At 54.3% G+C, this 24,882-nt stretch overlaps 2 protein-coding genes across 2 annotated transcripts in view; one reads left to right on the forward strand and one right to left on the reverse strand.

The window, feature by feature from the left end:
• Positions 1-771: 771 nt before the first annotated feature.
• P2RX4 (purinergic receptor P2X 4) lies at positions 772-15,692 on the reverse strand. Its single transcript, XM_028528186.2, has 12 exons — positions 15,544-15,692; positions 10,826-10,973; positions 7,895-7,966; positions 7,712-7,784; positions 7,131-7,227; positions 5,331-5,411; positions 5,082-5,223; positions 4,825-4,961; positions 2,419-2,512; positions 2,210-2,275; positions 1,863-1,958; positions 772-1,325 (listed from the first exon to the last, which is right to left on the reverse strand). Exons 1-12 carry the CDS (start codon positions 15,675-15,677, stop codon positions 1,299-1,301), a joined length of 1,167 nt encoding a protein of 388 aa, XP_028383987.1. The 5' UTR covers positions 15,678-15,692; the 3' UTR covers positions 772-1,298.
• A 92-nt stretch (positions 15,693-15,784) lies between these two features.
• Positions 15,785-24,882, forward strand: part of IFT81 (intraflagellar transport 81) — a 137,747-nt gene continuing 128,649 nt past the window's right edge. Inside the window, exons 1-2 of the mRNA XM_036014669.1 lie at positions 15,785-15,866; positions 16,227-16,313. The gene's annotated coding sequence lies outside the window, so the exon portion shown is untranslated. The remainder of the gene's footprint in view (positions 15,867-16,226; positions 16,314-24,882) is intronic.

The raw sequence follows: 24,882 nt of genomic DNA on the forward strand, positions 1-24,882 counted from the left end.
ATTGGTCATTTATCCGACAGAAGCCGAGCACTTTTAAAATAAACTGTTCCCTTGGTACTTGGAAGGGAATTCGTGACAAGGGGGAGGGCAAGCTGCTTTCTTTAAGGAGCTCCTGAGCATGGGATGCAGAATTGAGGAGGTGTGAAGGCGAAGCTAGAAATAGCTTCATTAACATTCCAAACCGGTGGCAAGGTAGGTGGAGGTGGTGCTGCTTCTGGGTGGGGACTTCTGGAAGGCAAAGCGGGGAGGGGAGGACAGGCCGTTTGCACTGTGTTCGCTGGTGCGTGGAGCACCATCATTTTAAGTAACACGTAAGCCCAGGTCAGGCACGTCATCGCTACAGAAGAGAGATCGCGCAGTCCTGGCTGGTGTGGCTCAGTGGATTGAGAGCCAGCCTGCAAACCAAAGGGTCGCCGGTTCGATTCCCAGGCAGGGCACAGGCCTGGGTTGCAGACCAGGTCCCAGTAGGGGGCGTGCAAGAGGCAACCGCACATTGATGTTTCTCTCCCTTTCTCCTTCCCCTCCCCCCTCTCTTAAATAAATAAATAAATATCTTTAAAATGAAAAGAAGTCTTGTAAACTATAATGTATAATACCACCTAACGGAGATCATAATTCTCAGGCCTTTCAGAGAAAGGTGAAGCAGGGAAAAGGTGCCTCAGCTCCAGCGACACTTGTTTCCGGAACCTCTGGCAGCACAAGGAGTCAGAGGGGTTTGCCAGGGAGGGAAGGCGTGTTCTCGCTCCTGCTATGGAACCACGAAGACAAAGATTAGGAAAATCCTCTGCTTTAATGTGCAGTCCTTGATCATTCGTCTCCACATACCTCGTCTCAAAAGAGACACACGAGCTCTGCCTCGTGACTGCGTGGGCAGAGTCTGGGGGTGGGGGCAGCGGCAGCCCAGGTGAGCCACACCCACCCAGGTGCCCCCGTGCGCCCCAGAGAGCAGCGGGGCCTGCCGTGCCGGGGCCGCAGAGGGCGGTGGCCACTGAGGAAGGCCGGCCCTGGAGAAAGCCCCAGCCCCGCCGCCCCAGCGGCACCACTGCCTTCGGGCCACAGCCCGCCCGCAGGGCTGCAAGCTGAAGGGACAGCAGAGGTGGCGCAGCCGAGGGCAGGGAGGTTCACGATGCACGTCCGACACCTTGACGCGGGAGCAGCTGGGCAGCCTCGGAGTGCGTGTGGAGTGGGGGCGGACTCGGAATCGGGAACGCGCTCGGGGGTGCCGCGGCAGCCTCTCCTCCTTGCTCTGTGCTCTCCGCTTCCGTGAGGGCCGTGGGGAGCCCCGGCGAGGGCGGGCATCACCGGTCCATCTCGCTGCCGATGCCCTGGAAGGAACAATGCACGTGTCTGTAATTGGTATGTCCACGGAGAAGTGCACTCGCACCGCTCTGCCCGGCGGCGGGCCTAGGGCAATCGGGGTGGCCGGAATCCGGCGCTTTTCCTGAGGCCTTGGGACAGCCCTTCACAACCGTGCCCGCCCAGCCCCTGGCGGGGGGGGCGGGGGTCTCAGAGCACGGTGCCCCGCCCCTTTCGCTCTGCAAGTTGAATCTGAGTCAAGTGTGGGCACTGATCTTGTCCTAACGTCCATTATCGTAACTAACCTGAGAGGTCACTAGTTCAAACGAGGCTAGGTTTTAAAGAGCGAGTCCGTCTAAAGCGAGTACTAGTTCAGATGGTTTAGGAAGGGAGCCGGTGAGGAGAGTGGCGTGGGACTGCCCGGGCTGACGACGCACAGAAACAGCTAGCGTGGTGCTAGGGCCTCCCCAGGGCCGTCCCCACGGTACGGGAGGCGGCAGGTGAAGGAAGGCACCCAGCCCTCCCTGCCTGCTGCGTTGCAGGGGGCAGGGGGGGCGGCGGCCCACCTGCTCGTAGTCTTCCACGTATTTGTATTTCTTCTCCCGGTAGTAGTATCTTTTCTTCATGCAGTAGAGGACTATGATGTCACACAGCACTGTCGCCTGAAAGAAGGAGCCGGGGTGCCTTAGTCCTCGTGTTTCTGGGTCTGGGATGTTTCGAGGAGAAGGAAGTCTCCATCTGTCTGGAGAAGGCTGGGCCCCGCGGGGCTCCGTCCCAGGGAAGAGAAGGGGGAGGCGGGGCTCGGTCCCAGGGGGGCGGAAACAAGCCCAGAGGGCTGAGGGGCTCGCAGGCTGTGCTGGCTACGGAGGAGGCCCTGGCCCTGGGGGCGAACAGAGAGGACTGAGTCACTCACCACCCCTAAGAGCGCCAGGCCGGAGCCAACGTTGATCATGGTTGGGATGATGTTAAACTTCCCAGCCTGCAAACGACACGGGAGAAGAAAGAAAGAGCTGCAACAGGGATGGGTGCAGGCAGGTGGAGGATGGGGAGAGGGTCCCTCACCCCCGGCTGACCCCGAAGAGGCCTAGCGGGGTCTGCATGGGGAGCTGGTGGCCGGGCTACCTTTCCGAACACGATGATGTCGAAGCGGATGCCGTAGGCCTTGATGAGCGTGCGGTGCTCGGTGCCAGTGGGGTCGCTGTAGTACTTGGCAAACCTGGGGGAGGAGCTCAGGTGAGAGGGAAAGGCAGAGGGCTTGGGGGACAGCAGCCAGACCTCCCCTCTGGGTCCTGTTAGACAGCAGAAGCCCCCGAGGCCTCGCAGAGTGGGTGGTGGCCAGGGATCCGCTCTGCCTGCTGAGCGGGTGACGCGCACCCCGGGGCCTCTCCCAGCTCCCGGTGGCCGGGCAGCAGGAGGCCCGGCCTGCTGAGGAAGAGTGCGCCTGGGCCCAGGGGGGGCTCCCCGCTCTGTCATCACTGTTGCCACCTCCGCCTTAAACCAGAACCTCCCGCTCTTTGTGTCCCTCCTTCCTGGCCGCTGAGCCACTGGCCTCTCTCAAGGAGACCTTGGCCGCTAACAGCACGCAGCCAGCCAGCAGCCACCCCCCACCGAACTACTCACGTAACTGAGTGACAGCTCAGGCCTTTCTTTTAAAGAACCACTGACCCACCCACCAGTGGGTGAACGGGTGAGTGTGATACGCCCACACAACGGCATGTTATTCGGCCATGAGAAGAGATGACGTAACCAATGAATGAATGCTACAACATTGGGCGACTCTCAGAAAAGCAGCACGCCGAGAGGAAGAGGGCAGACCCAGAGGGGCAGGCTGTCCGACTCCGTTCGTATGAGATGCCCAGAGCGGGCCAATCCACAGAGAAAGGAGGTTAGAGGTTGCGGGGGGCTGGAGTGAGGGGGTGCAGGGGCGATCGCTGAAGGGTGCGGGTGATGGAAATGTTTCTGGGGTGACGGGAATGGTCTAAAATTGACTGGTGGTGGCTGCACAACTCCGAATACACAGAACAGCTGAGCTCTACACTTTAAATATGGTGAACTGTGTAGTGTGTCAACTGTGTCTCAGTAAAGACTTTTTTTTTAAAAAAAAGGGGAAAATGACTGGGGCAGACCCACTGAGATGTGTTTTACACAGAGGAGCCGCCGGAACCTAAATTCTTGGCCTGTGATCGGTCTCCACGTGGAGGTCCAGGCCTGGAACTCAGGCAGGGCCTGGTGCTGGCAGGGGGCAGGGGGAGGGGTGCCCTTTTTGTGAGGGTCCCATCAGCTTCTCCCCGTGCTGGGTTTCCAGCCAAGCAGTCTCTACAAGAACTGTGTGAGCGTACAGAGAGAGCAGCAAAAATCCAACCCCTTTACTAGGAAAAATAATCAAAACATCTGCCCATGTATCCAGTGAGCCAGATGGTTCGCAAGGATAGCAGAGCGCGCCTGCATTTGATTCCACGTGTCACCACTAGAGGGAGGCAACTGCAACACGACAGCACCACTGGCCTACTCCGGCGCCCCCTCCTAGGGCCTGTTTTTAACAGTGGCTACCGGCGTGCTAGACGTGTAACACGAGGCACACGAAAACGTGCAGGGCTACGTGCAAGTGGCACACGTGACCCTGGCCCCGTGGCCCTCTCATTGGATCACCGGCTGTGTGCTGGACTGACCAGTGTCCTCCAACATCTATGTGAAACCCGTGACTGTCCGCGCTTGGCGACAGGTCTTTGCAGACGTGCTTGGCTAGGAAGAGGACCTACTGCACTAAGGCGGGCCCTGCATCCAACAAGACTGTGTCTTTACACCACAAAGGAGAGGGCGCAGGCCCTGGAGCGATGTGTCCGCCAGCCAAGCAGCACCAGGGACGGTGGTCGGGAGCCCCCGGAAGCTGGAAGCGGCCAGGAAGGAGCCGGGCCTCGCTGACACCTTGACCTCGGGCTTCTAGCCCCCGGGACGGTGAGAGAGTCGGTTCCCCGTCGTTTCCAGCCGCCCGGTTTGTGGGGCTCTGCTACGGCCAGCACGGGGAAACGGACACGCAGCACTTTGAGCAGAGCAATACCAGCGAAGGCCTTTCCTGACGCTAAAACCTGTACCTCTGCACGTTGGAGAGGCCGGGGCCGGCTCGGTCTTCGGGAAACCAATTCCTGGGTGAGGCCCAGAGGCCTCTGGAGGGAGGGTACGAGCTCACCCAGGCCTCCACGTTAGTGCGCGGAGGGGCCCCGCCTGAGGCTGGCCCGAGGAGGCTGGAGCAGCGGCCCGCGGCCTCTCTCAGCTGCCCGCAAGCTGCCCCAGCGCGTCTCCGGAGGCAGGAAAGGGGAAGGGGGCTCTCTCACGCGCCAGGATGCCACGGGCGCCCCCCCCCCCCCCCCGCGCTCGGCACGCCCTCTGGCGCACGCTTGGGCCTGTCCTGGCGGCGCCCCGAGCGCCGGTCTTAGGCGGGTGAGGGTGCCTCCGCTGCGGAGTGATCCAGCTACCGTCGCCTCCCCGCCCACCGCGCACGTGAGAAACAGGGCCCGCGCTCTCGCCCACCTGAAATTGTAGCCGGGGGACACGTTGTGGTCCAGGTCCCGGGTGTCCAGGCGGCGGAAGGAGTACCTGGGCAAGCAGTGGGAGGCGGCCCTGTCCAGGTTGCAGTTCCACTTGATCTGGATGCCCATGATGCCGCCCTGCGGGGGTGAGCAGAGAGAGAGACACAGAGCCTGACGGGCCTTCCTGGGCGCCCGCTCCGGGCGGAGACCCGCGGGACGGGGGCCGTGCTGGAGCAGCCGGCGCCCGCGCCTACCTACCTCCACGGCCATGTCCGCGAAGCTGTGCCCCGCGCTTTGCACTATTTTGCCGAGACGGAAGATGGGGCAGAAAGGGTCGGTCGCAGCGTCGTAGACGCAGGATTTGAGGTAGGCGGTGGTGATGTTGGGGAGGATGTTTCTCCTCAAGTCCGGGGGGAAGCAGAAAACAGAAACGAGGAGAAGCTCGAAGAGCCTTAAGTGTTTCTCCAAGAGACACCGGTGAGCCCCCCACCGCCGGCCACCACTTACTTGCTGAAGTTAAATTTGGGGTACCAGATGTTGTTCTTCACCAGAAGGGTGAAGTTCTCTGCAGCCTTTAAAAAAGCGGGTCTGAAAAAAAACCATATCGTTAGTATTAACGGAAGTACAAATACATGTGCACTCACATACCTATGTAATATTTTTTAAAAGCATACACACGCATCTTACAATGTCATTTTTTGTAAAAAAAAAAAAAAAAAAAAAACAAAAAAAACGCAACGTTTCCAGCATTTTCTGCTCTCCTCTGCATAAACACTGGGTGGAGAGAGGGAGACCGCGGTGGACCACACCTTCAGGCTTCTTCCCTCCCGGCCCCTTGCCCGAGGCGGCTGGAGCAGAAGAACCCGCGCCCGGGGCCGCCCTGGAATTCTCTCCACTGTCCCATCTCGGGGCTTGCTGGACAGACCTGGTTTTACGAAAGTCAAAGCAAAGGTCAGTTCGCCTAGAGGCTGGATCCTGGCCTCTCAAACATACACAAAGAGCAGAGTCCTCTGGCCCGCAGCCTCTTCCCAGAAGTGGCCCACCCGCGCCTGGCTGAGCACGTGCATGGAATCGGCCCCCGAGGGGACCCCACCTCTTGGATGGGTTTCTGTGCGGGAGAATCGCAGCTGCAGGCTGAGCCCTCTGTGGGGGAGGCCTCCCCGGTCCTGACCGCAGCTCTGAGAATGTAAACAATGGTCTCCCCAGCCCTGAGACAGGAGCAAGGCCGAGGACAAGGCGACACAAGGAGGGAGGCTGAGCCTGTCGCCACTCCTGGCGACCTTGACCCAGGCACCTCTCTGGGGGCTTCCAGTTCCCTCTTCCCTGTATCAAGGGGATGGGTCACAGCAGACTCACAAACTGGGTCACAGCAGATTTTTCAAACTCTTGTCCTTCCCTGTACCACACCCTTGCCCCCACATCTGAGCATCTCCTGTGTGACACTTCCAGTGGCCTTTAGCACATTTAGTGTCGCACAACCTGCACCTCTGTCTTGTTCCAGAACACTCTGCATCACCCCATAAGGAGACCCTGTCCCCATGAAGTCGTTCCTATCTCTCTCTTCTGCCCTCAGCTCTGGGGAACCAGCAGTCCGTCTTCCGTCTCCACGGATGTGTCTGTCCTGGCCATTTCATGTGAATGGGTGTTTCCGTATGGTCTGCTTTCACTCAGCATAACGTTTTCGAGGCTCATCCACGTTGCAGCATGGGTCAGACGCCACTCCTTTTTAGGGCTGAATTGTATTCCACTGCATTGGGTGGACTATGACCTGTCCTCTCATCTGGTGATGGACATCTGGATGGCTTTCACCGTGAGGATCAGCTCCCTTTCTTATTGACATTCATTTGGAAACGAAACGTTCAGCCCTGACCATAAGAAACGTCATTTGCTACAAGTCAGAGGTCACTGTTCAAATCAACATAACGAAGTCAAACGATGTTACTGAAAGTCGCGGTTAATGTTACTTCTCTCTGCCCAAGGAGACATCCGGGCTTGTTCTCTGTTGAGCAACGGCCTTCGGGCACCGAGAACTGTTTCCTGTCCGTTACTGGCAACCGACAGACTCCCAACACAGAAGAAAGGCATCCGCTCTCTTCACTTCCAGAACTCGGTGACCCGCCTCGCCAGGGACAGCAGCCGCCTCGTGGTGGAGAAGGGCCACCCCATGTAACCCCACGCCATGGGGACGCCGGGAGCACACAGCCACTCCCCAGAGGTGCCACGCCCCCCCCCCGCCCCGCCTCCTCCCCTGGGGCCTGAGAACCGGCGTTCAGTTCACCCCCTCCCCCCTCCCCGGCCAACACTCACTTGGGCACGTGTCTGTCGTCCTCCACCGGGCACCAGGCCGCCACCTCGCAGGTCTTCACAGTCCCGTTGAAGGGCACGCACCTTCCTGTTGCCACTCCTACGGGGGGGGGGGGACCCAGGTCCACAGGGGGCCTCCTGTTTTCAACGTCTGTGAGGTGGGGAGTGGGAGCCCCCCCGCGGCACCCCGTGCCTTCCCGCCTGAGCGGTTGGAGTTCTGGGACTTGGTGTCTGAGAACCGCAGCTGGAGGAGAACGGGCGCCCGAGGCCCAGCCACGCCTCTGCTGTGCCCGCTGCAGGGCGGGCGGGGGGGCGGGGGAGGATGCGGAGCCACAGCTCAAGGCAAGATCTGGGGTGGCTTCTGACAAGCAGATGACAGAGGTGACTACTGAGAGGGTCCCGGGACCTCGATCTGCACAACGAGCTCCCCCATGGTCACGGGAGGGTGTTGGGCAACGTGGGGGATGTCTCCAACCCCGAGATTTCTCCCTCGGCGGAGCCCCCCACTGGGGACGCGATGCAGTGGGGGGGGGCCGCCCTGCCCAGGGCGGTGTCCACAGAGGGGCGCAGTCCCACGCTCCTACCGCTGCTGTGGGTGCCCGCAGAGCCCGCAGTGCAGTCGGCGTCTGTCGTGCACACCGTGGTCTTGTCTGGGACCTGGGGAAAGAAGAGCGTGCGGCAGGGCCGGCCCCCCCCCACACCGCGGGCCGGGGCTGGAGGTGGGGGGCGGGGCATGAGGCCCGGGGCTCTCCCGAGCCGCCGCCTACCTCGGGGCAGAAGCCTTGGGTCTGGTTCACGGTGATGATCATGTTGGTCATGACGAAGAGGGAGTTTTCCTCCTGCAGAGAGAGGGGGAAGGGGAGAGAGCCGGGCCGCGTCACCGCCGGGGCGCCCAGCGGAGCCACAGAGCGCGCCGGGCGTCCCCGGGACAGCGCCCTTCACGGCTCCCACGCGGCACGGAGAAGACAGTGGGAAAAACTGATCTCGGGGCCTCCCGCCCTGCCCTCTGAGGGTCTGCAACCTAACCGGAAACCGACTGAAACGAATGCTTGTGTCTTCCTGTTGGGGGCAGCACTGCTCTCCAAGGTGACATAGGCCCCCTGGCTGACCGGCAGGTGAACGGCACACGCGCGGTGCTCCGCGCCCGCGACGGAACACTGCGGAGCCACGCGCAGGAACGGAGCCCTGACACCTGCTGCAACGCGGACGAACCCCCCGACACGAGGCTGAGGGGGAGACGCCGGACCGGACGCGGAAGGCCTCGCAGCGTGTGATCCCACTGACACGCGATGTCCAGAGCAGGCAGACCCACGGACACGGAGGGCAGCCTGGTGGTCTGCCGCGGGGGGCGGGGAGGGCGGAGGAGTGTGACCGCTTCGTGTGCGTGGTTTCCTTTGCGGGGGACGAAGGTGTTCCGGAAGGGGACTAAGGGGGGCTGCACGACACCATGCGTGTGCTACACGCCATGGAGTTCTTCATTCTGGAGTGGTTCATGTTACGGTATGTGAATTTCACCTCCATTTGAAAAACGTCTATAACTTAAAGTGGTTCCTTAATAAAGCTTGACTTACTGAGGGGAAAGGGCCGAGGACTCCAGACATCCTCTGCCAACCGGATTAACTCAGAGGGAAAAAATAACAACAACAACAACAAAAAGCCACTTAAAGGTCTCCAGTTTGGCTGGCTTGCGTTCCCAGCCGGAACTGAAATAAAGAAAGAAGGCGTTCCGGAGAAGACTCGGTCAGGGTCGGCATCCACCGCTCTCCCTTTCAGAGAGAAGGTTCTCCTTTTTCCTTGGAACTTGGAAGGTGCCAGAGGATTAATTTATTAGCGTTTCTAAGAAATTTGAGAGCAATCTGTTGGGGATGAGACTGCTAATAAAGACTTGCTAATAATGACCTTCTTGTATAAGGGGTGGAAGACAAAGACCCCAAAGATTCGAGCTGGGCCTCCCCCTCAGTGGGCACTGCCACTCTGCCGTGCAAAGCCTGCCAGAAGCACTAAGCGTTTCACACTCCCAGGAAGGCTGGGGTCCGTGCTGGGGTCCGTGCTGGGCGCCACCTGGGGGGTCAGAGTGACTCAAGTACCCAGGGGCCTGTAGCCACCCCCACCCCGAGGTCTGACCAGGAGCTGGAAGCTCCGGGAACAGCTGGCACCTTCCAGGGGAAGGCCTAGAACAAGCCATGCTGGGAGATGAGGAAGTGGCCCCAGAGGAGACAGGAGGTTGGGACCGGTGGCCCGAGTCTCCCAGGGCACGCGTCAGGTTCCTGGGTGTTCCACGTGCAAACACAGGTGGTGTTTACCGAAGGCGGCCCCTCCCCCTCCCCCGAGTGAGGCGTGAACAGTTCGGCACGGTTTACTTTTTGGGTTCCTCGTTCTTATCTGAGTTTAGGGAAATTTCGGACTGGAGATGAGCCAAAGTAGATGTGATGTGCACGGATGGTTGTGTTCCCCCGGGTCTGAGTGGAAGGACCAGTGGCTGCGTGTCCCCTTCCAGCGAGGGGCAGATGCAGCGGCCACACCCCTGCCTGGCCCCAGTGAATGGACGGAGCGGTACTCCCAGAGCCTGCCAGCACCGGGCGGTGACCTGGCGGGAAGCGGAGGTCTCTCTGTGGAGACAGGTGCGTGCCAACAGGCCCAGCCACCTCCAGCAACGGTGACTCCCCTGATCCATGTGGCCTTCGTGGCTCATGAGCTCTGTCTTCTCTTCTGGACACCCCACAAGACCCTCTCTTGAGAAGGCCCCGGGGGAAATGAACACATTTGAAGCAAGAAGAGAGTTTCCCAAGTCCTTGCAGGGCTCCGAGCCGGGAGCCGCCAGCTGGTCTGCACTGAGCTGCCCGGGTTCCCGTGGCGTATGCACCACCTGGAGGGGCGAGCTGGGGCCGGGCTGTGTGGCTCGCGGCCATTTTCAAGGCTAACGAGAGTCAATATTTAACTTGCAGCTTTGTGGGACCGCAGACAGGAGACCAGGACACTGTGGCAGGTCCTTTCTTCCTTTCCCTTTATTCCTGATGGAATCCCACGCGGGTCTGTCTGTTTCCTTCTGTTCAGCTTTTTGTCTCTAGGTGCTGCTCAGGGTTTTAATGCTGCTTGGAAAGGTCCACCTTGTGGGCTGACCACCATAGAGCAAGTATAAAATGGCGAGAGGCGATGTTTCTACTTGAATTTTTTCCCAGGATTTAAAATGTTTGCCTTAGCCCTGGCTGGCGTAGCTCAGTGGATTGAGCACGGGCTGCGAACCAAAGCATCACAGGTTCAATTCCCAGTCAGGGCACATGCCTGGGTTGCAGGCCACAGCCCCCAGCAACCGCACATTGACGTCTCTCTCTCTCTCTCTCTATCTCCCTCCCTTCCCTCTCTAAAAATAAACAAATAAAATCTTAAAAAAAAATGTTTGCCTTTTCACCTCTTAGGGCTTGAGACAGACCAAGGTGTCCTCATGGACAGCTGCCTGTGTTTACCTGGCCGTGTTTCAGGGCAGAGGAAACTCGGCTGATTGAATATTACCTCTCAGATCGGGAGCCAAAGGGGGATGAGCGGGCACTGACTTCTCGAACGGAAACAATCGGTCTGGGCCCTGGGGGTGTCAGCGCTCTGGCCGTGCCGATCATGAACCGAGCACACGAGGTCAGCGAACAGCAAGGAGCCGGTTGGAGAGGCCTGAGCGCCAGACAGGGTCATCACGGACAGCATACCTGAGCTGGAATCACGTAATCGGCCACATCCCAGATCCGGAATCCTAGTTTGGAGGTGTTGGTCACGGTCACGCCCTTGGCTTTGGTGGTGATTGAGCTGACCACAGAGTCCACTTCCTGGTAGCCCTTTTCCCACACAAACACCCACCTACAAAACAAAACAAAACAGAACAGGCCTCTTGGATTGCCGTCAGGGTTTGGTGAGTTGGAGCTGACGCTGGGGAGCCTCTGCTAGCCAGAAGCTGCAAGTTCCACGTTCACTAATTATGTGACTTTGCAAAAGCCACCTGACTTTTTGAGGGTGGTGGTGGCGGCGGCGGTGGCTCCATTTCCACTTTTGCAAAGAAGGCATAATGGCACCTAAACCACAGGGTGGTTTGTGGAAAATTAATGAGACGATGCCAGTAAAGCGCCCAGCTCTGGGATCTGCATGGACAAAATGCTCGGTTAATGCTGTCTTATTAGCTACCTGAGCACGTTCAATGCACTGTGACCTGCAGAACCACCAAGACAGCACAAAAATTATCATCATAATAGTTAGCATTTGAGTGTTTTTAGGTGCCAGGCACTGACCTAAGCTCCTTATGTGCATTAACCAACTTAATCCTGACTGCTGTGTAAGGCAAGCGTCCATTATTAGCTCCATTTCACAGAGAAGGAAACCGAGACACAGAGAGGCTATGTCACTTGGCCAGAGTCACACAGCTAGTGAGTGGCGTAATCAGGATGTGACCCCGAGCCTTCTGCCTCTGAAGCCCCTTCTCTTGACCTCTATGCTGTACTCCTTCTGAAACAAGATACACCTTTCAAGTAACTTCTTATAGTAATTTGTATACTTTCCTCAAAGAACGCAAGGTACATGTCTGCTTCTTTCCTCTGAAGTGGAGACATTAACATCAGTTTGGATAATTAAAAACGTAAAGGCAGCCCTGGCTGGCGTAGCTCAGTGGATTGAGCGCAGGCTGCGAACCAAAGCATCGCAGGTTGGATTCCCAGTCAGGGCACATGCCTGGGTTGCAGGCCACGGCCCCCAGCCACCGCACACTGATGTTTCTCTCTCTCTCTCTCTTTCTCCCTTCCTTCTCTCTCTAAAAAATAAATAAGTAAAATCTTAAAAAAAAAAACAACGTAAAGGCATCAGCACATAGCGGTTAGGACACCGGAAAACTGACGGAAGCCAGCTGATCTCCAGAGCGTGTCTCAGCTCTACCAATCTCTAGGCCTCACTCTGGCAGAGTTGCTTCAGTTTTCCCGTCTGCAAGATGGGGACGATAACAGGACTCCACAGGATTGCTGCTGTGAGGTCCCATCAGTGAAGGCACGCCAGATGCTTAGGACAGTGTTTGTGAGTCACCACCCACAGGCCGAACTCGGTCACGGCGGGAATGTCCGTACCATGGAAACAGGCCGATGCTACAAATCGGAACTCCTCCCCACCAGAGCTACTGCTAAACACCTACCAGTGGCTGTTACTGTTACATTTTTCTAGAATCGAGAAATGCTAGCATCCTTCTCTCCTCCTTCTAAGCTCTAGATGCTGAGATTTCAGAGATTCACCGGTTTTAGTGACTTATAGGTCTGTCTCAGCTGAGCAGTCTCCAAATCCATCTCCCACCCTAGAGAGGAGCTTTGCCCCAGCAAGTCCTGTTTCCCGGGCATCCAGCTGCAGCAGAAGCTTCCATTCAATTCTGGTCAGACATACTGGAGCTCAGGGCAGGAAGGTCACTACCGTTTTACCATTGGTTCAATAAATTGCTCAAGAGATGCAGTGTCGCAACGTCATTATGTGATTTAACTGTTTCTTCATTGTGTGACTTAGAATCAGGTAACTGGGAAATGCATGTTCAGACTCTTTTTGTTCATGAGATTGCTATGAGTCACGAGGGAAAAAAAGACCACAATTTCACCATGATGAATTGGATCAGGAAGTTAAGAAATGAGGTCTTTTGCCCTGGCTGGCGTAGCTCAGTGGATTGAGCATGGGCTGCGAACCAAAGCATTGCAGTTTCGATTCCCAGTCAGGGCACATGCCTGGGTTGCAGGCCACGGCCCCCAGCAACTGCACATTGATGTCTCTCTCTCTCTCTCTCCCCCTCCCTCCCTCCCTTCCCTCTCTAAAAATAAATAAATAAAATCTTTTAAAAAAGAAATGAGGTCTTTTTACAACCTCTTAATTTAAATCCGGAGTCAGTTTTGATCATGGCGAGATGGGTAAAAGCGAAGCACTTATTGCTTAAAAAAAAAAATCCTAGCCCTGGCTGGCGTAGCTCAGTGGATTGAGCTCGGGCTGGGAACCAAAGTGTCCCAGGTTCGATTCCCAGCCAGGGTACGTTCCTGGGTTGCAGGCCATAACCCCCAGCAAACGCACATTGATGTTTCTCTCTCTCTCTCTCTCTCTCTTTCTCTATCTCTCTATCTCCCTCCCTTCCCTCCCTAAAAATAAATAAATAAAATCTAAAAAAAAAAATCCTCATGGTGAAGGGAGAGAATACGTCCCAGGGATTCTAGAAAGACGTGCTACCCCAAAGAAATATAACACGAGCCACATATGAAGTTTAAAAAACTTTAGTAGCCCTGTTCAAAACCAAAAAGGGGTGAAATTAATTTTAATGATATATTTTACGTAACCCAATCTGTTTTCACATGTTACCAATATGAGGTTATTAGTGTGATATTTTACGGAGGTATTTCCGCGCTATTTCTTCAAAACCCAGTGTGTACTTTACAGTGACAGCACGCCTCAGTTTGAAGGGCGGACATGTCAAGTGCTCAACAGCCACACGGACTAGCGGCTCCCGCGCCGTGCAGCCCAGACACAGTACTCCCCCCTTCTCCGCCGGGGACACGGTCTCAGACCCCCAGGGGATGCCCGAAACTGCAGGTCGCTTCCGAACCCTGTCTATACTGTGTTTTTTCCTACACAGATACACCTGTGGTCAAGTTTACTTATAAATTCGGCGCAGCAAGAGATTAACGATGACTACTAATAAAACAGAGCAATGCGAACAATAAATATACTGAGATCAGAGTCACGTGAACGCGGCCACTCTCTTTCCGGTAACTGACCGGATGACCGGGAAGGCTGCGCAGTGACCGGTGGGACGCGGGAGTAGGCGGCCGGGCAAGGGCAGGACCACGTCTCACGTGGGATGGCGCCAGGACGCCTTGAGATTTCATCGTGCTATCCAGCGTGGCGTGCAAGTTAAAACATAGGAATTGCTTTTTCTGAAATTTCGCATTTAATATCTCCCCACCTTGGCAACTAAAACTGTGGGAAGCAAAACTGCGGATAAGCGGGACGGACTCTATACCACGTGCAGTCTAGAACCTCACAGATACCCAAGGGTAGATGCCAGCTGATCTTCCCGTGAGCAGCGCAGGCAAGGAGGAAAAAGCTGCACGAGAGCTTGATTCCAAAGGCTTCAGATCCAGCCCCGCCCCGGGGAGTTCAGTTAACCAGGTAAGTATCACCTTTCAAAATGCAGGATGCATCACAATGACTGCAGGGGGTGGGGTGAGGAGTTCCTTCCTGGTGGAACTTCATTTGCCTGAGTCCAAACCTGGGGGTGGGTTAGGTAGTCCTGGTGTAGAGAACACACCTGGAAAGCCATTTTACTGAATACTGTCAGTACCTGCGGCTGCTGGGCTGCTAGAGGTCGGAGGTCAACCTGTCTGATCATGCAGATTCCCTGGGCCCCACCCCAGGTTACTTTAAAACAATTCCTCGGGGTGAGTCTTTCAATGTCAGGTAGATTCGGGCAACACTGGGACACTAGTCCCTAAACTTGGCTGCCCACCAAAACCTCCTGGGAGCGGGTCTTCCTCTCCAGGGATGACATCAGACGGCCTGGGGATGGGAGCCAGCACTCCGAGTTTTTTAAAAATGCCCAAATGGTCGTAGGTGTAGTTTGGGGACCGTTGCACTAGGCCTTTTAAGAAAAAAAAAAATGACAAAGCAGATCACATCTGTCAGCTCAGCGCTGTCCACGCCGTTTAACAGCTGGACCCCAGTGGACCTTGGAACCAGGCCCAGCTGGTAACTTCATTTCCACCTCCTCCAGTTTTGTTAGGTTGGAAGGGGCGCATTCAATTAAAACCGAACACTTGGTGGCGGCTGGGCCGGTTGAGCGTATGTATCTAAGCAAAGCGGGCAACACGGAGAGTGATGAACCAACCCCCTAAGACGAGGGAAGTGGACGTTAAGTGCTTTTTGCAAGCGTGACCTCCACTATCTTGAATTATCACATGGTGTAAGGGACAGGGCCGGAAGCCACAGAAGCGAAAGGAACCCAGTGGAAATCCCAAACCCTGATTTCTGCCAGCAGATCCTCGGATGGGAAGTGAGTAACAGCGACAGGGACGTTGAGGCCGAGCGCCCCCCCTCGCCCAGCCCAAAGGCCATCCCGGAGCCAGGTAGAACGACCAGAGGCAGGGAAGGAGAGGAGGAGGAGGGTCTAGCCAGGGTCTGCCCTTAAAACACACCATCAAAGCAGCCTTCTGCCCGGAGCCCGGCCCCCCGCGGCTGGGGGTCCGGAGGGGTGTGTCCCGGCCTCGGGTCGCTACCCCTGGGCCCTCCCTGGGGGGCGCCCGCCGGGCTGCGCCGGTGACCTGGGCCAAGAGGGGCAGGTGCACGGCCAGGACCCGGATAGGGCAGCCCCCGGCCGCCGGGTGACCCCAGGTCCCCGACCCCGCGGGGTCGCGCCCCCGGCCGCGCTCACCCGATGACGTAGGCCAGGATGAGCAGCTGCACGGTCCGGTTCATGAGCCCCACTTTGCGGCTGCGGATGAGCACGATGCGCGGCGTGTCGTACTCGAAGAGGAAGGCCGCCAGCACCGAGCAGCAGCCCGCCATGGCCGCGCCCGCGCCCGCGCCGCCACCTCCGCCTCCGCCGCCGCCGCCGGGCTCCGCGCTGTGCGGCCGGCCGGCTGCCCGCCCGCCCCTCGCCGCGGCCGCCCGGGAGCCCCGCCCAGGCGGCCCGGCCGGCCCGCGGCGCCGTCCTCCGCGGGGGAGGGCCCGGCGCAACGCGTGACCTGCCCTCGGGTACGAGGGCCGCCCCGGGAGGCTGGGCGGGGGCGGGGAGAGGTGGCGCGGGGAGGGCGCGGGCAGGGCCCCGCCCCTCCACCGGAGCGGGGACCCGGGCGGGGGTCTGGGGGACCCTCAGCGGGGCTGTGGGGAACGAGGGGACCGTCTGAGGGCAGAGGGGCCTTCGCGGAGAGACCGCCTCCCCTGGGCGAGCGCCCCCCCTGGGGGCCCGCGGGGCAGCTTAGGTGACGGAGCCCCGGACCCCGCGGTCCACAGCCGGGGCTCGCCCTGCGGGGGCCCAGCCTCTAGGGGCGACGCCTCAAGCCCGGGGGCCCGGGGGCCCGGCCCGCCGCTGAGAGGGCTCTCTCCACACTGCAGGGAGGACGGGAGACCCGGGGGACATGGAGGAGGCGCCCGCGGCCCGCCGCCGGGACGTGCCTTTCCGCGCTAGCTCGTGCCCTGCAGGTAGGTGTCACGCGTCCGGCAGGAGCCGCTCGGCTCCTTCCCGGGGCCGGGCGCTGGCCCGGCCGCCGCGGCGCGCACGTGCTGGTGCGTCTCTGCGCGGAGGGGCCCAGCCCGTCTCGCAGTCGGCGGTGCCCCGCGCGGCCGCGGACGCATCGCAGTAACCATCGCGGCGCGTCTGCGGGCGGACGGGGTCTGGAGGGCGTGAGCTTCGGCGTCCGCAGCCGCTCTCCGGGGCTGGCTTCCGCGTGCGGGTCCCCCGCGGCGCGCTTGGTAGTTTGAGTTCACTTCTTGGGTGTGAAGTGTCCCTAAATCACCCCTGCTTGGTTTTTCCAAATATAAAAGGTTGAAGAAGATAATTTGCAACCTGACGCGGCTATCTGGAGTGTCCACGGTAATGGAAAATCTTAAAAGAATTATTTTAACTTTAAAAAGTGGAACACATTAAAAAAAAAGGAAAGGAAATTTGCAGAAAACAGGCAGCCTCTGTCTCTAGAGGTGGGACTGTTGAGTTAGAGAGCGGAACACAGTCGCCACCTGCCTCCGTCCCGGAGTGGTCCCAGGAACGGGTGGGGAAGGTTGGGTGGGACTCCGTTCAGGCGTTTGGCAGGTACTGCCTGCGGGCCCCTCGCGTGCTTGGTGGTGTTCTTGATGCCCCGGAGGGGAGGGTGGACAGGCAGGTGGAGTCTCTGCCGAAATGGAGCTTGGTGCACGTGGGAAAGGGAAACTTCTCTTAACTTCTCGCTGGGTGGGGACTCAAATATGCTTTTCCTTAAGTGTCAAAACACATTTCCAGCTCTCATTAACTCTTATCCCACAGTGATGAGTTGGTCCCCAAATATTGGATTTATTTTTATTTTTATTTTATTTTATTTATTTTTAGAGAGGGAAAGGGAGGGAGAAAGACGAGAGAAACATCAATGTGTGGTTCCCTCTCAAGCTCCCACCACTGGGGACCTGGCCCACAATCCAGGTTTGTGCCCTGACTGGGAATTGAACCAGAGACACCCCGGTTCACAGGCCAGCGCTCAATCACTGAGCCACACCAGCCCGGGCCAAATATTGAATTTAAATCGTCTGCTTGCATTTTGGAGTCAAGTCTGTTGAGAGAAATGTAAAAGTGTTACAGGAGAAAGTCGGTTCTTATTGCCCATGCAGTAAAGAATTACAGATCCGCCCGCCCGTTAGCAAGCAAGCAGGGGTTATTAGTGGTGCATTCTCTTGGAGGAGAACATTCCGGGGCAGGACAAGGTAAGGGCAGCAAGAGCATCCGGTCCTTTGTCTTGAGGACTTATGTACTTGGTGGGATGGGGTAAGGGAGTTATGTATTGATTGGTGGGTAAAGGTGGTGCCAGCTTCTCCCGGGGGTGTGACTACCCAAATGTAGGTATGTGTGTGTGTGGAGGGGTCTATTATCCCAGAATTCTCATCTTGCTCCAGACCCCATTTGTTCATCTTGTTGTAAAACAGATACGTGACAGGGGGCAGTTCATTAAAGTTGAGGCAGTTCCCCAAAGTCGTCTATGGGCTCTTTCTGCAAGCACTAGGGACCCCCTGGTAAAACAGAGTGACCCAGAGGTAGGCAGTTAACCAAAGCTGCTCTTTGGGCTGCTGCTTCTTTAGGCATTGTGGATCTCCACTTCTTCCCCTTCTGGACATTGGGGCGGATACAGTGTTTCAAAGGCTTTCTTTCCCAGAGAACGGGAACAGTACATACAGAATTTCAAGGGCTCCCCTCCTCCCGTGCTAGCATGGTGTTTCTTATGGTGTTGGGAACACCTGGCAATATTATCGGACCAGGCTCAGAGCTGCTGAGGTAGTGGGTGAGGCCCGTCTCCCTCCTGCTCCCTGCCTTGGTTTGCTGTCTGTGCTACCTAAGAGCAGTACCAGTTTTCCTAAATTACTAGTCAGTGTTACATCCTTAGGCCCAACCAGAGCAACGGATCCTGAACATTGATTAGGAAAAGAAGTTACTTCATTTACTCTCTGGCTCCTAGGTTGTGTCTCTTTAAAAATAGATTTCTTGGGCCTGGTAACTCAGGTGGTTAAAGTGTCATCCAGATACATCAAGGTTGTGGGTTTGATCCCCGGTCAGAGCACGTACAAGTATCAACCAATGAATGCATACGTAAGTGGAACATCTGTGGTCTGTTGATGTTTCTCTCTCTCTCCAATCAATTAAAAAAAAACAGCAACAGACTTCTTGTGGCATAACTGACATGCAATAAACTGCACATATTTAAAGTATTCAGTTTGATAAGTTTGACTACATATACACCCATAAAACCATCACCGTGGTCAAAATAGTGAATATATCCAGTGTACTGACCAGAAGAATCCTAGAGCCTGTGTCAGATGAAAGTAACTGATGATTACATTTTGGGCTTTTCTCACACACACACACTCACACACACACCCCTTAACCACATGCAGTTGTGTATTTGTCGTTGTATGCTTGGCTGAGTGCAGTCGGTTATTGAGCAACTAAGAGGCTTTAGTTGAAGAACAAGTAAGATTTGGTATAAAAATGAATAAGGTACCAGGCAGTTCATTGAGGAAACATCAGTCTCTTCAACAAGTGGTGCCGGAGCAACTGGGTGTCCATGTGCAGAAGGAGGGAGTTCGACTCCTGCTTCCTACCACGTATAAAATTAACTCAAAACAGACCAGAGACCTAAATGTAAGAGCTGAAACTATTAAGACTCAGATGAAAACGTAAGTGTCAATCTTTGTGAGTTTGGATTAGGCAATGGTTTTTTATTATTTATTTACTTATTTGTTTATTTAGATATGGCGCCTAAAGCACCCATGACAAAAGAAAAAAAAATAGATAAATTGGACTTCTTCCAAATTAAAACTTGTGGGTCAAAGGACACCATCAGAAGGGTAAAAGGGCAATCACAGAACGGGAAAATTATTTGCAAGTCGTATGTCTGATAAAGGTCTGGTGTCTCAAATATCTAAAGAACTCTTACAACTCATCCATAAAATGACATCCCAATTAAAAATGGTCAAAAGATGTGAGTGGACAGTTCTACAGAGCAGACACACAAATGGTCAGTAAGGGTATGGAAACATGTTCAGTCTCATTAGTCACTCGGGAAACGCAGGTCAAAGTCACAAAGAGATACTTCATCCCACTACCGTGGCTATAATCAAACTGACAGTCAAAAAGATGGTGAGGCCATGGATGAGTTGGAAACCTCACACTGCTGGTGGGAAATATAATAAAATGGTGTGGCCACTTTGGAAAGCAGTTTCCACTTTGGAAATTCTTCAAAGTGTTAAACGTAGAATTACCTATGCTGACCTAGCAGTTTCACTCTTAGGCAGATACCCAAGAGAATTCAAAAAATGTGTTCATGCAAAAACTTGTACATGAATGTTCATAGCAGCGTTATTCTTAATAGCTAACAAGTGGAAGTAACGTAAATATCAAGTGACGAGTGGATAAGTGAAATTGGTCTGTTCATACAATGTAACATTATTTAGCTATAAAAAGGGATACATCCGATACATGCTACAACATGCCTGAACCCGGAAGGTGATCATGCTGACTGAAAGAAGGCAGACACAAAGGTCACATATTGTGTCATTCTGTTTGTACGAAATGTCCAGAACAGGCGAATCCATGGAGACGGAAAGTAGGGAAGTGGTTTCCAGGGGCTGGGGGAGGAGGAAGTGGGGCGTGATAGCTAATGAGGGTGAGGTGTGAGTTTGGGGTGATGCAAATGTTCTGGAAATTTAGTGGCAGAACCCTTGTGAATATACTAAAAGTCACGGAATTATACATTTTAAAAGGGCAGATTTTGTGGTATGAGAATTACGCATCAAACTTTACACCACAAAATAATGGGGCTAAACCTCCTGTTGTGTCTTCCTAGGGGAGCTCCCCGGGCCCTCACACGGAGCATACTTGTATTTTAGATGAAGTTCTAAGTCTGGCTTATTCGGTAGCCTTTGTCCCATGTTAAGTGAGTTCACTCACTGTACTGTTCCCCCTCTAAAGACTGCCCTTCCTCAAATAAAGTGCTTCTCAGACAGGGTAAAGCTAAAGGAGTTCATCATCACCAAGCTCTTACCATATGAAATGTTAAAGGGACTTATTAAGAAAAAGAAGATCAAAACTACGAACAGTAAAATGACAACAAACTCACAGCTATCAACATCTGGATCTAAAAAAACAAACTAAGCAAACCACCAGAACAGGAACAGAATCATAGATACGGAGATCATTTGGAGGGTTATCAGTGGGGAGGGGGAGGGGGGAGAATGGGGGAAAAGTACAGGGATTAAGAAGCATAACTGGCAAGTACAAAATAGGGGGAGGTTAAGAATAGAATAAGAAATGGAGAAGCCAAAGAACTTATATGCACGACCCATGAACATTATGGGAGGGGGGGTGGAGAGAGAGCTGGATGGAAGGGGTTACCCAGCAGAAGGGGGCAAAGGGGGAAAATTAGGACAACTGTAGTAGCATAATCAATAAAACATTAAAAATAAAAACTACTCTTCCTCATAGACATGGTCCCAGCAGCTGTTTTTATACCGTGTGACCTTAGCAATTGAACCACGGGCTTAACCCGCACCAAACAGGGTCAGCCAGGTTGTCTCCTCGGGGACGGGGGACCGTTGTCCTGGGAGAGAGGCAGCGCCCTGTTCTCTGCAAGGGACTGGAACTGAACGGAAGAACCTCAGGGGCTGTGGCAGGGTCGCCTTGGTGGGAGAGCCAAGAAGGGGACTCTGCAGAACCATCGAATGACCCAGAAGGACAAAGGGACACGGAGGCGAGAGACACTAAGACAATGGCCTCTGGATTGTACGGTTTCTACTTCCTGGTGCTACCCCTTCTGTTCGCCTTCGCCCTTAAGATACCCCCATAACCGTATAGTAAAACGTGTATTTTTTCCGTAAGCTGGTAGGCTTCTGAAGCTTGGAAATATGAAAGTACTTTGGTTATGGTGCTAGGTCTCAAGAGATGAAAAATATGCCGTCACCAGTAACGTGGGTGTTAAAACAAGTGTTGGTACAGATGCAGCCGATTACGAGGTGGGAGGCCCCGCCCGAGGCTGCCGATGTTAAGAGCAGGAGGAACAGCCCATCAGAAGGAACAAGTCGCTGTAAGAGGCAGAGCCAAGAACTCCAAAACGCTCATCAGCCTGGGACCATTTTATTGTAGTTGAGAGGCCCGCAGCGGCCAACTCCGGTGTGCCTTAGGGAGTCGTTTGGTCATAGTGTGGTAAGAAGGACGTTTGTCACAATGCCCCTGAGCCATGAAAGGTCAGTCAGATGAAGCAGTGTCCCGTGTTCAGGACAAAATGTTTAAGTTCAATGCTCAGATGCCGAAAGATGTAAAGATGCACTCATCTGGCTCACAGACATTGTGACACACGTGGTTGTGTAACTAATGGTTGCACGTGGTCCAACCGCGCCATTAGATGTATCTCCAGAAACGGCACATTTCCTGAATGGAGAACAAGTCAGTAGCAGAAATGGAGAGTTATAAATTGTGTTATAATCCTGCTGTTGCTTTCCCCGTGGAACCCCCAAGGCCGAAGCTGTCACGGAACGGAAGAAAAACCCTGACCCGTATCTGGAAGGCCACATGCTGAGCACCGATAATCTTCCGGGCCATCTGTCAGACCCGTGACCTTTTAAAAGAAAGATATTCTAATATCCCTTTAGTAGCCCCGAAAGAAATTAGTATGGACTATAATCTATCTGTACTCAATTAAATATGCACATATGTGCGTGTGTGTATGTGTTTGACGGGCATTTTCGTAATGGTGAATGATGCTGAGCTTTTCATATGCTTGTTGGCCATTTGTGTATCTTTGGAGAAATGTCTGTTCAGCTCCTTTGCCCATTTTTTAAAGATTTTATTTATTTATTTTTAGAGAAGGAAGGGAGGGAGAAAGAGAGAGAGAGAGAGAGAGAGAGAGGGAGAGAAACATCAATGTGCGGTTGCTGGGGGTCATGGCCTGCAACCCAGGCATGTACCCTGACTGGGAATCAAACCTACAACACTTTGGTTTGCAGCTTGCGCTCAATCCACTGAGCTACGCCAGCCAGGGCCTGCCCATTTTCAAACTGGTTTGTCTGTAAGTTGTAAGAATTCTTTACCTATTCTAGATACAATTTTTTATCCAATATATGATCTGCAAATGTGTCCTCCCATGTAGTCGGCGGGGTGAACGACAGGTTATGGAAGTAGAAAACGGGGGGAGTATGAGATCCTTGCGGATGAGCCGGACCTATTTTTGTAATTGCGTCTTGAAATCCCAGCACATTTGACATTCGATCTCTAGGATGTCAGAAGACCTCGAAGACCACACCCTGTGACGGGCGGCAGAGAACGGAAGATGGGTAGGGACACAAACCGGGACTACAAGAGGTGACGGAGCGGCCGTGAGGTCGACGCACGGAGACTGTGCCTGAACACAGCGGTGTTCAGGAGTGGACGCTGTGTGTGCCAGGCCGTGTGGGTGTGCAAGATGAGTTGTGCGTGGCAGACGCACTGTTTGCCTTCCTGGGAGTCTGCTCATTGCATGTAAAATGGGGATTGAGGTGGTTGTACCTGGTATGACATCATCTTTACGACAGGAACAGCGGAGATGCCGGCAAGTGCTTTACAGGCTTCGTTTCACTCCGTCCCACGTGAACCACGGGGCAGGTGCCAAGGCGTGAATCCGACACTTAGATCACGCACTGGTTGCATGAGGATCTGTGTCCATGGCGGGTTCCTGAGTCCCTGCTTTTAACTATGTCATTGTGTGGCCTTAAAGTGCTGTGCAATCCCGAAGTCTACTGTAAAACATTGTATAATAATCTTATGTGGGACTAGTTTTATGGTCCTACCGCTTGGGGTGTACTAAGACTAAGGATGATGAGGGTCGTGGCGGGGTCACCTTGAAACGGGAGAGATCTCGCCCGTGGGGTTGACCATTTTTGGAACCCCCACACTGTCCATCATGTCCCTGACATTAGCGCGCAGTGTGATAAAATATTTTTCAGATGTATTCAGAAGCTTTCAGATACCTAAATATTTGGAAGGAATTACCCAACCAACCCAGGAAAATAAGTCCCAAAGATAAAAGTCCCACTGGTGTCGGGTCTGGGAACTTTCTAAGATAGTGTCTTAATTACTGTGGTAGAATTATCACCCCCCGCCCCACCCCCACCGCCACCCCAGGATATCCGCGTTCTAATCGCGGGAACCTGTGGACATGCGACCTTGCGTGGCAAAAGGAACTTTGCAGATATGGCTCAGTTAAGGATCTTGAGATGGGAGATTGCCCTAGATCGTCCCAGCGAGTCCCATTCAGTCACGAAGTGGAGGGGACGGGCTGAAGAATCAGGGTCTGGGGAGGCCGAGTGGTGACAGGAGAGCCGATCAGAGCAACAAGAATGCTGCCGGGGCCGCGGGCCAAGACATGAAACTGGCCAAGACGAGACATGTATTCCCTCAACCACCACTCACCCCCTTTCTCGAGTCTCCAGAAGGCGTGTAGCCCTGCCAACACCTTGGTTTTAGCCCATTAGACCAACCCATTTGGGCCCTGGCCAGTGTGGCTCAGTTGGTTAGGAATTGTCCTGCAAACTGAAAGGTCGCCAGTTCGATTCCCAGTCAAGGCACAAGCCTGGGTTGCAGATTTGGTCCCAGGTCAGGGCCTGTATGGAAGGCCACCGATCAATGTTTCTGTCTCACAATGATGTTTCTCTCCCTTTCTTTCTTCCTCCCTTTCCCCTTCTGCAAAATCAAAATAAAATTTTTTTTAAAGACCAGTTTTGGGCTTCTGACCTCTACACCTGTAAAATAATATATTTGTGTTGTCTGAAGCCACTAACTTTGTGGTGATTTGACAGAGCAGCACTGGGAAACTAATATCGTTACTGGCTCCAAAGAAACATTGGAAACATAAGATTCTTCATTTAGATTAAGCCACAAGGAATGCATTTACTGCCTTTAGTGTTTAATCTTGGGATATCTTGATTTGTTTTCTTTCGGGCAGATTTTGGTTTACGTTGTACGCTCAAATATATGGCGAGGGACCAGGGCTTCGGGGAGAAGTACAAAGCTAACCCCAGTGGGGAAATAACTGTTGCTCCACAAAGGATTTTATAGGCACAGCAAATAAATCTCTCTCCCAAGTAAAATACGAAGAGCTAAAAAATACTCAAGACCATTTGTCTAAAATTAGCTTTTTTCCCCTTAAAAACGAGTAGAAAATAAAGATTTTTAACCCAATAGAAACGCTTGCCTCATTTAATGTTTTTTTTTAATTTCTGGTTTTTTTTTAAGATTTTGTTTATTTTTTATTTATTTTTAGAGAGGGAAGGGAGGGAGAAAGAGAGAGAGAGAAACATCAATGTGGGGTTGCTGGGGGTCATAGCCTGCAACCCAGGCATGTGCCCTGACTGGGAATCGAACCTGCGACATTTTGATTCGCAGCCCACGCTCAATCCACTGAGCTACGCCAGCCAGGGCTCATTTAATGTTTTTAACGACGTTTTTGTGGTACCTAGGTGGGAGTCCTAGGTCCTGACGCTGGGGCAGGTGACGGACCAAAGA

This window comes from Phyllostomus discolor, chromosome 13 (assembly GCF_004126475.2).
Source record: "Phyllostomus discolor isolate MPI-MPIP mPhyDis1 chromosome 13, mPhyDis1.pri.v3, whole genome shotgun sequence".
NCBI lineage: Eukaryota > Metazoa > Chordata > Mammalia > Chiroptera > Phyllostomidae > Phyllostomus > Phyllostomus discolor.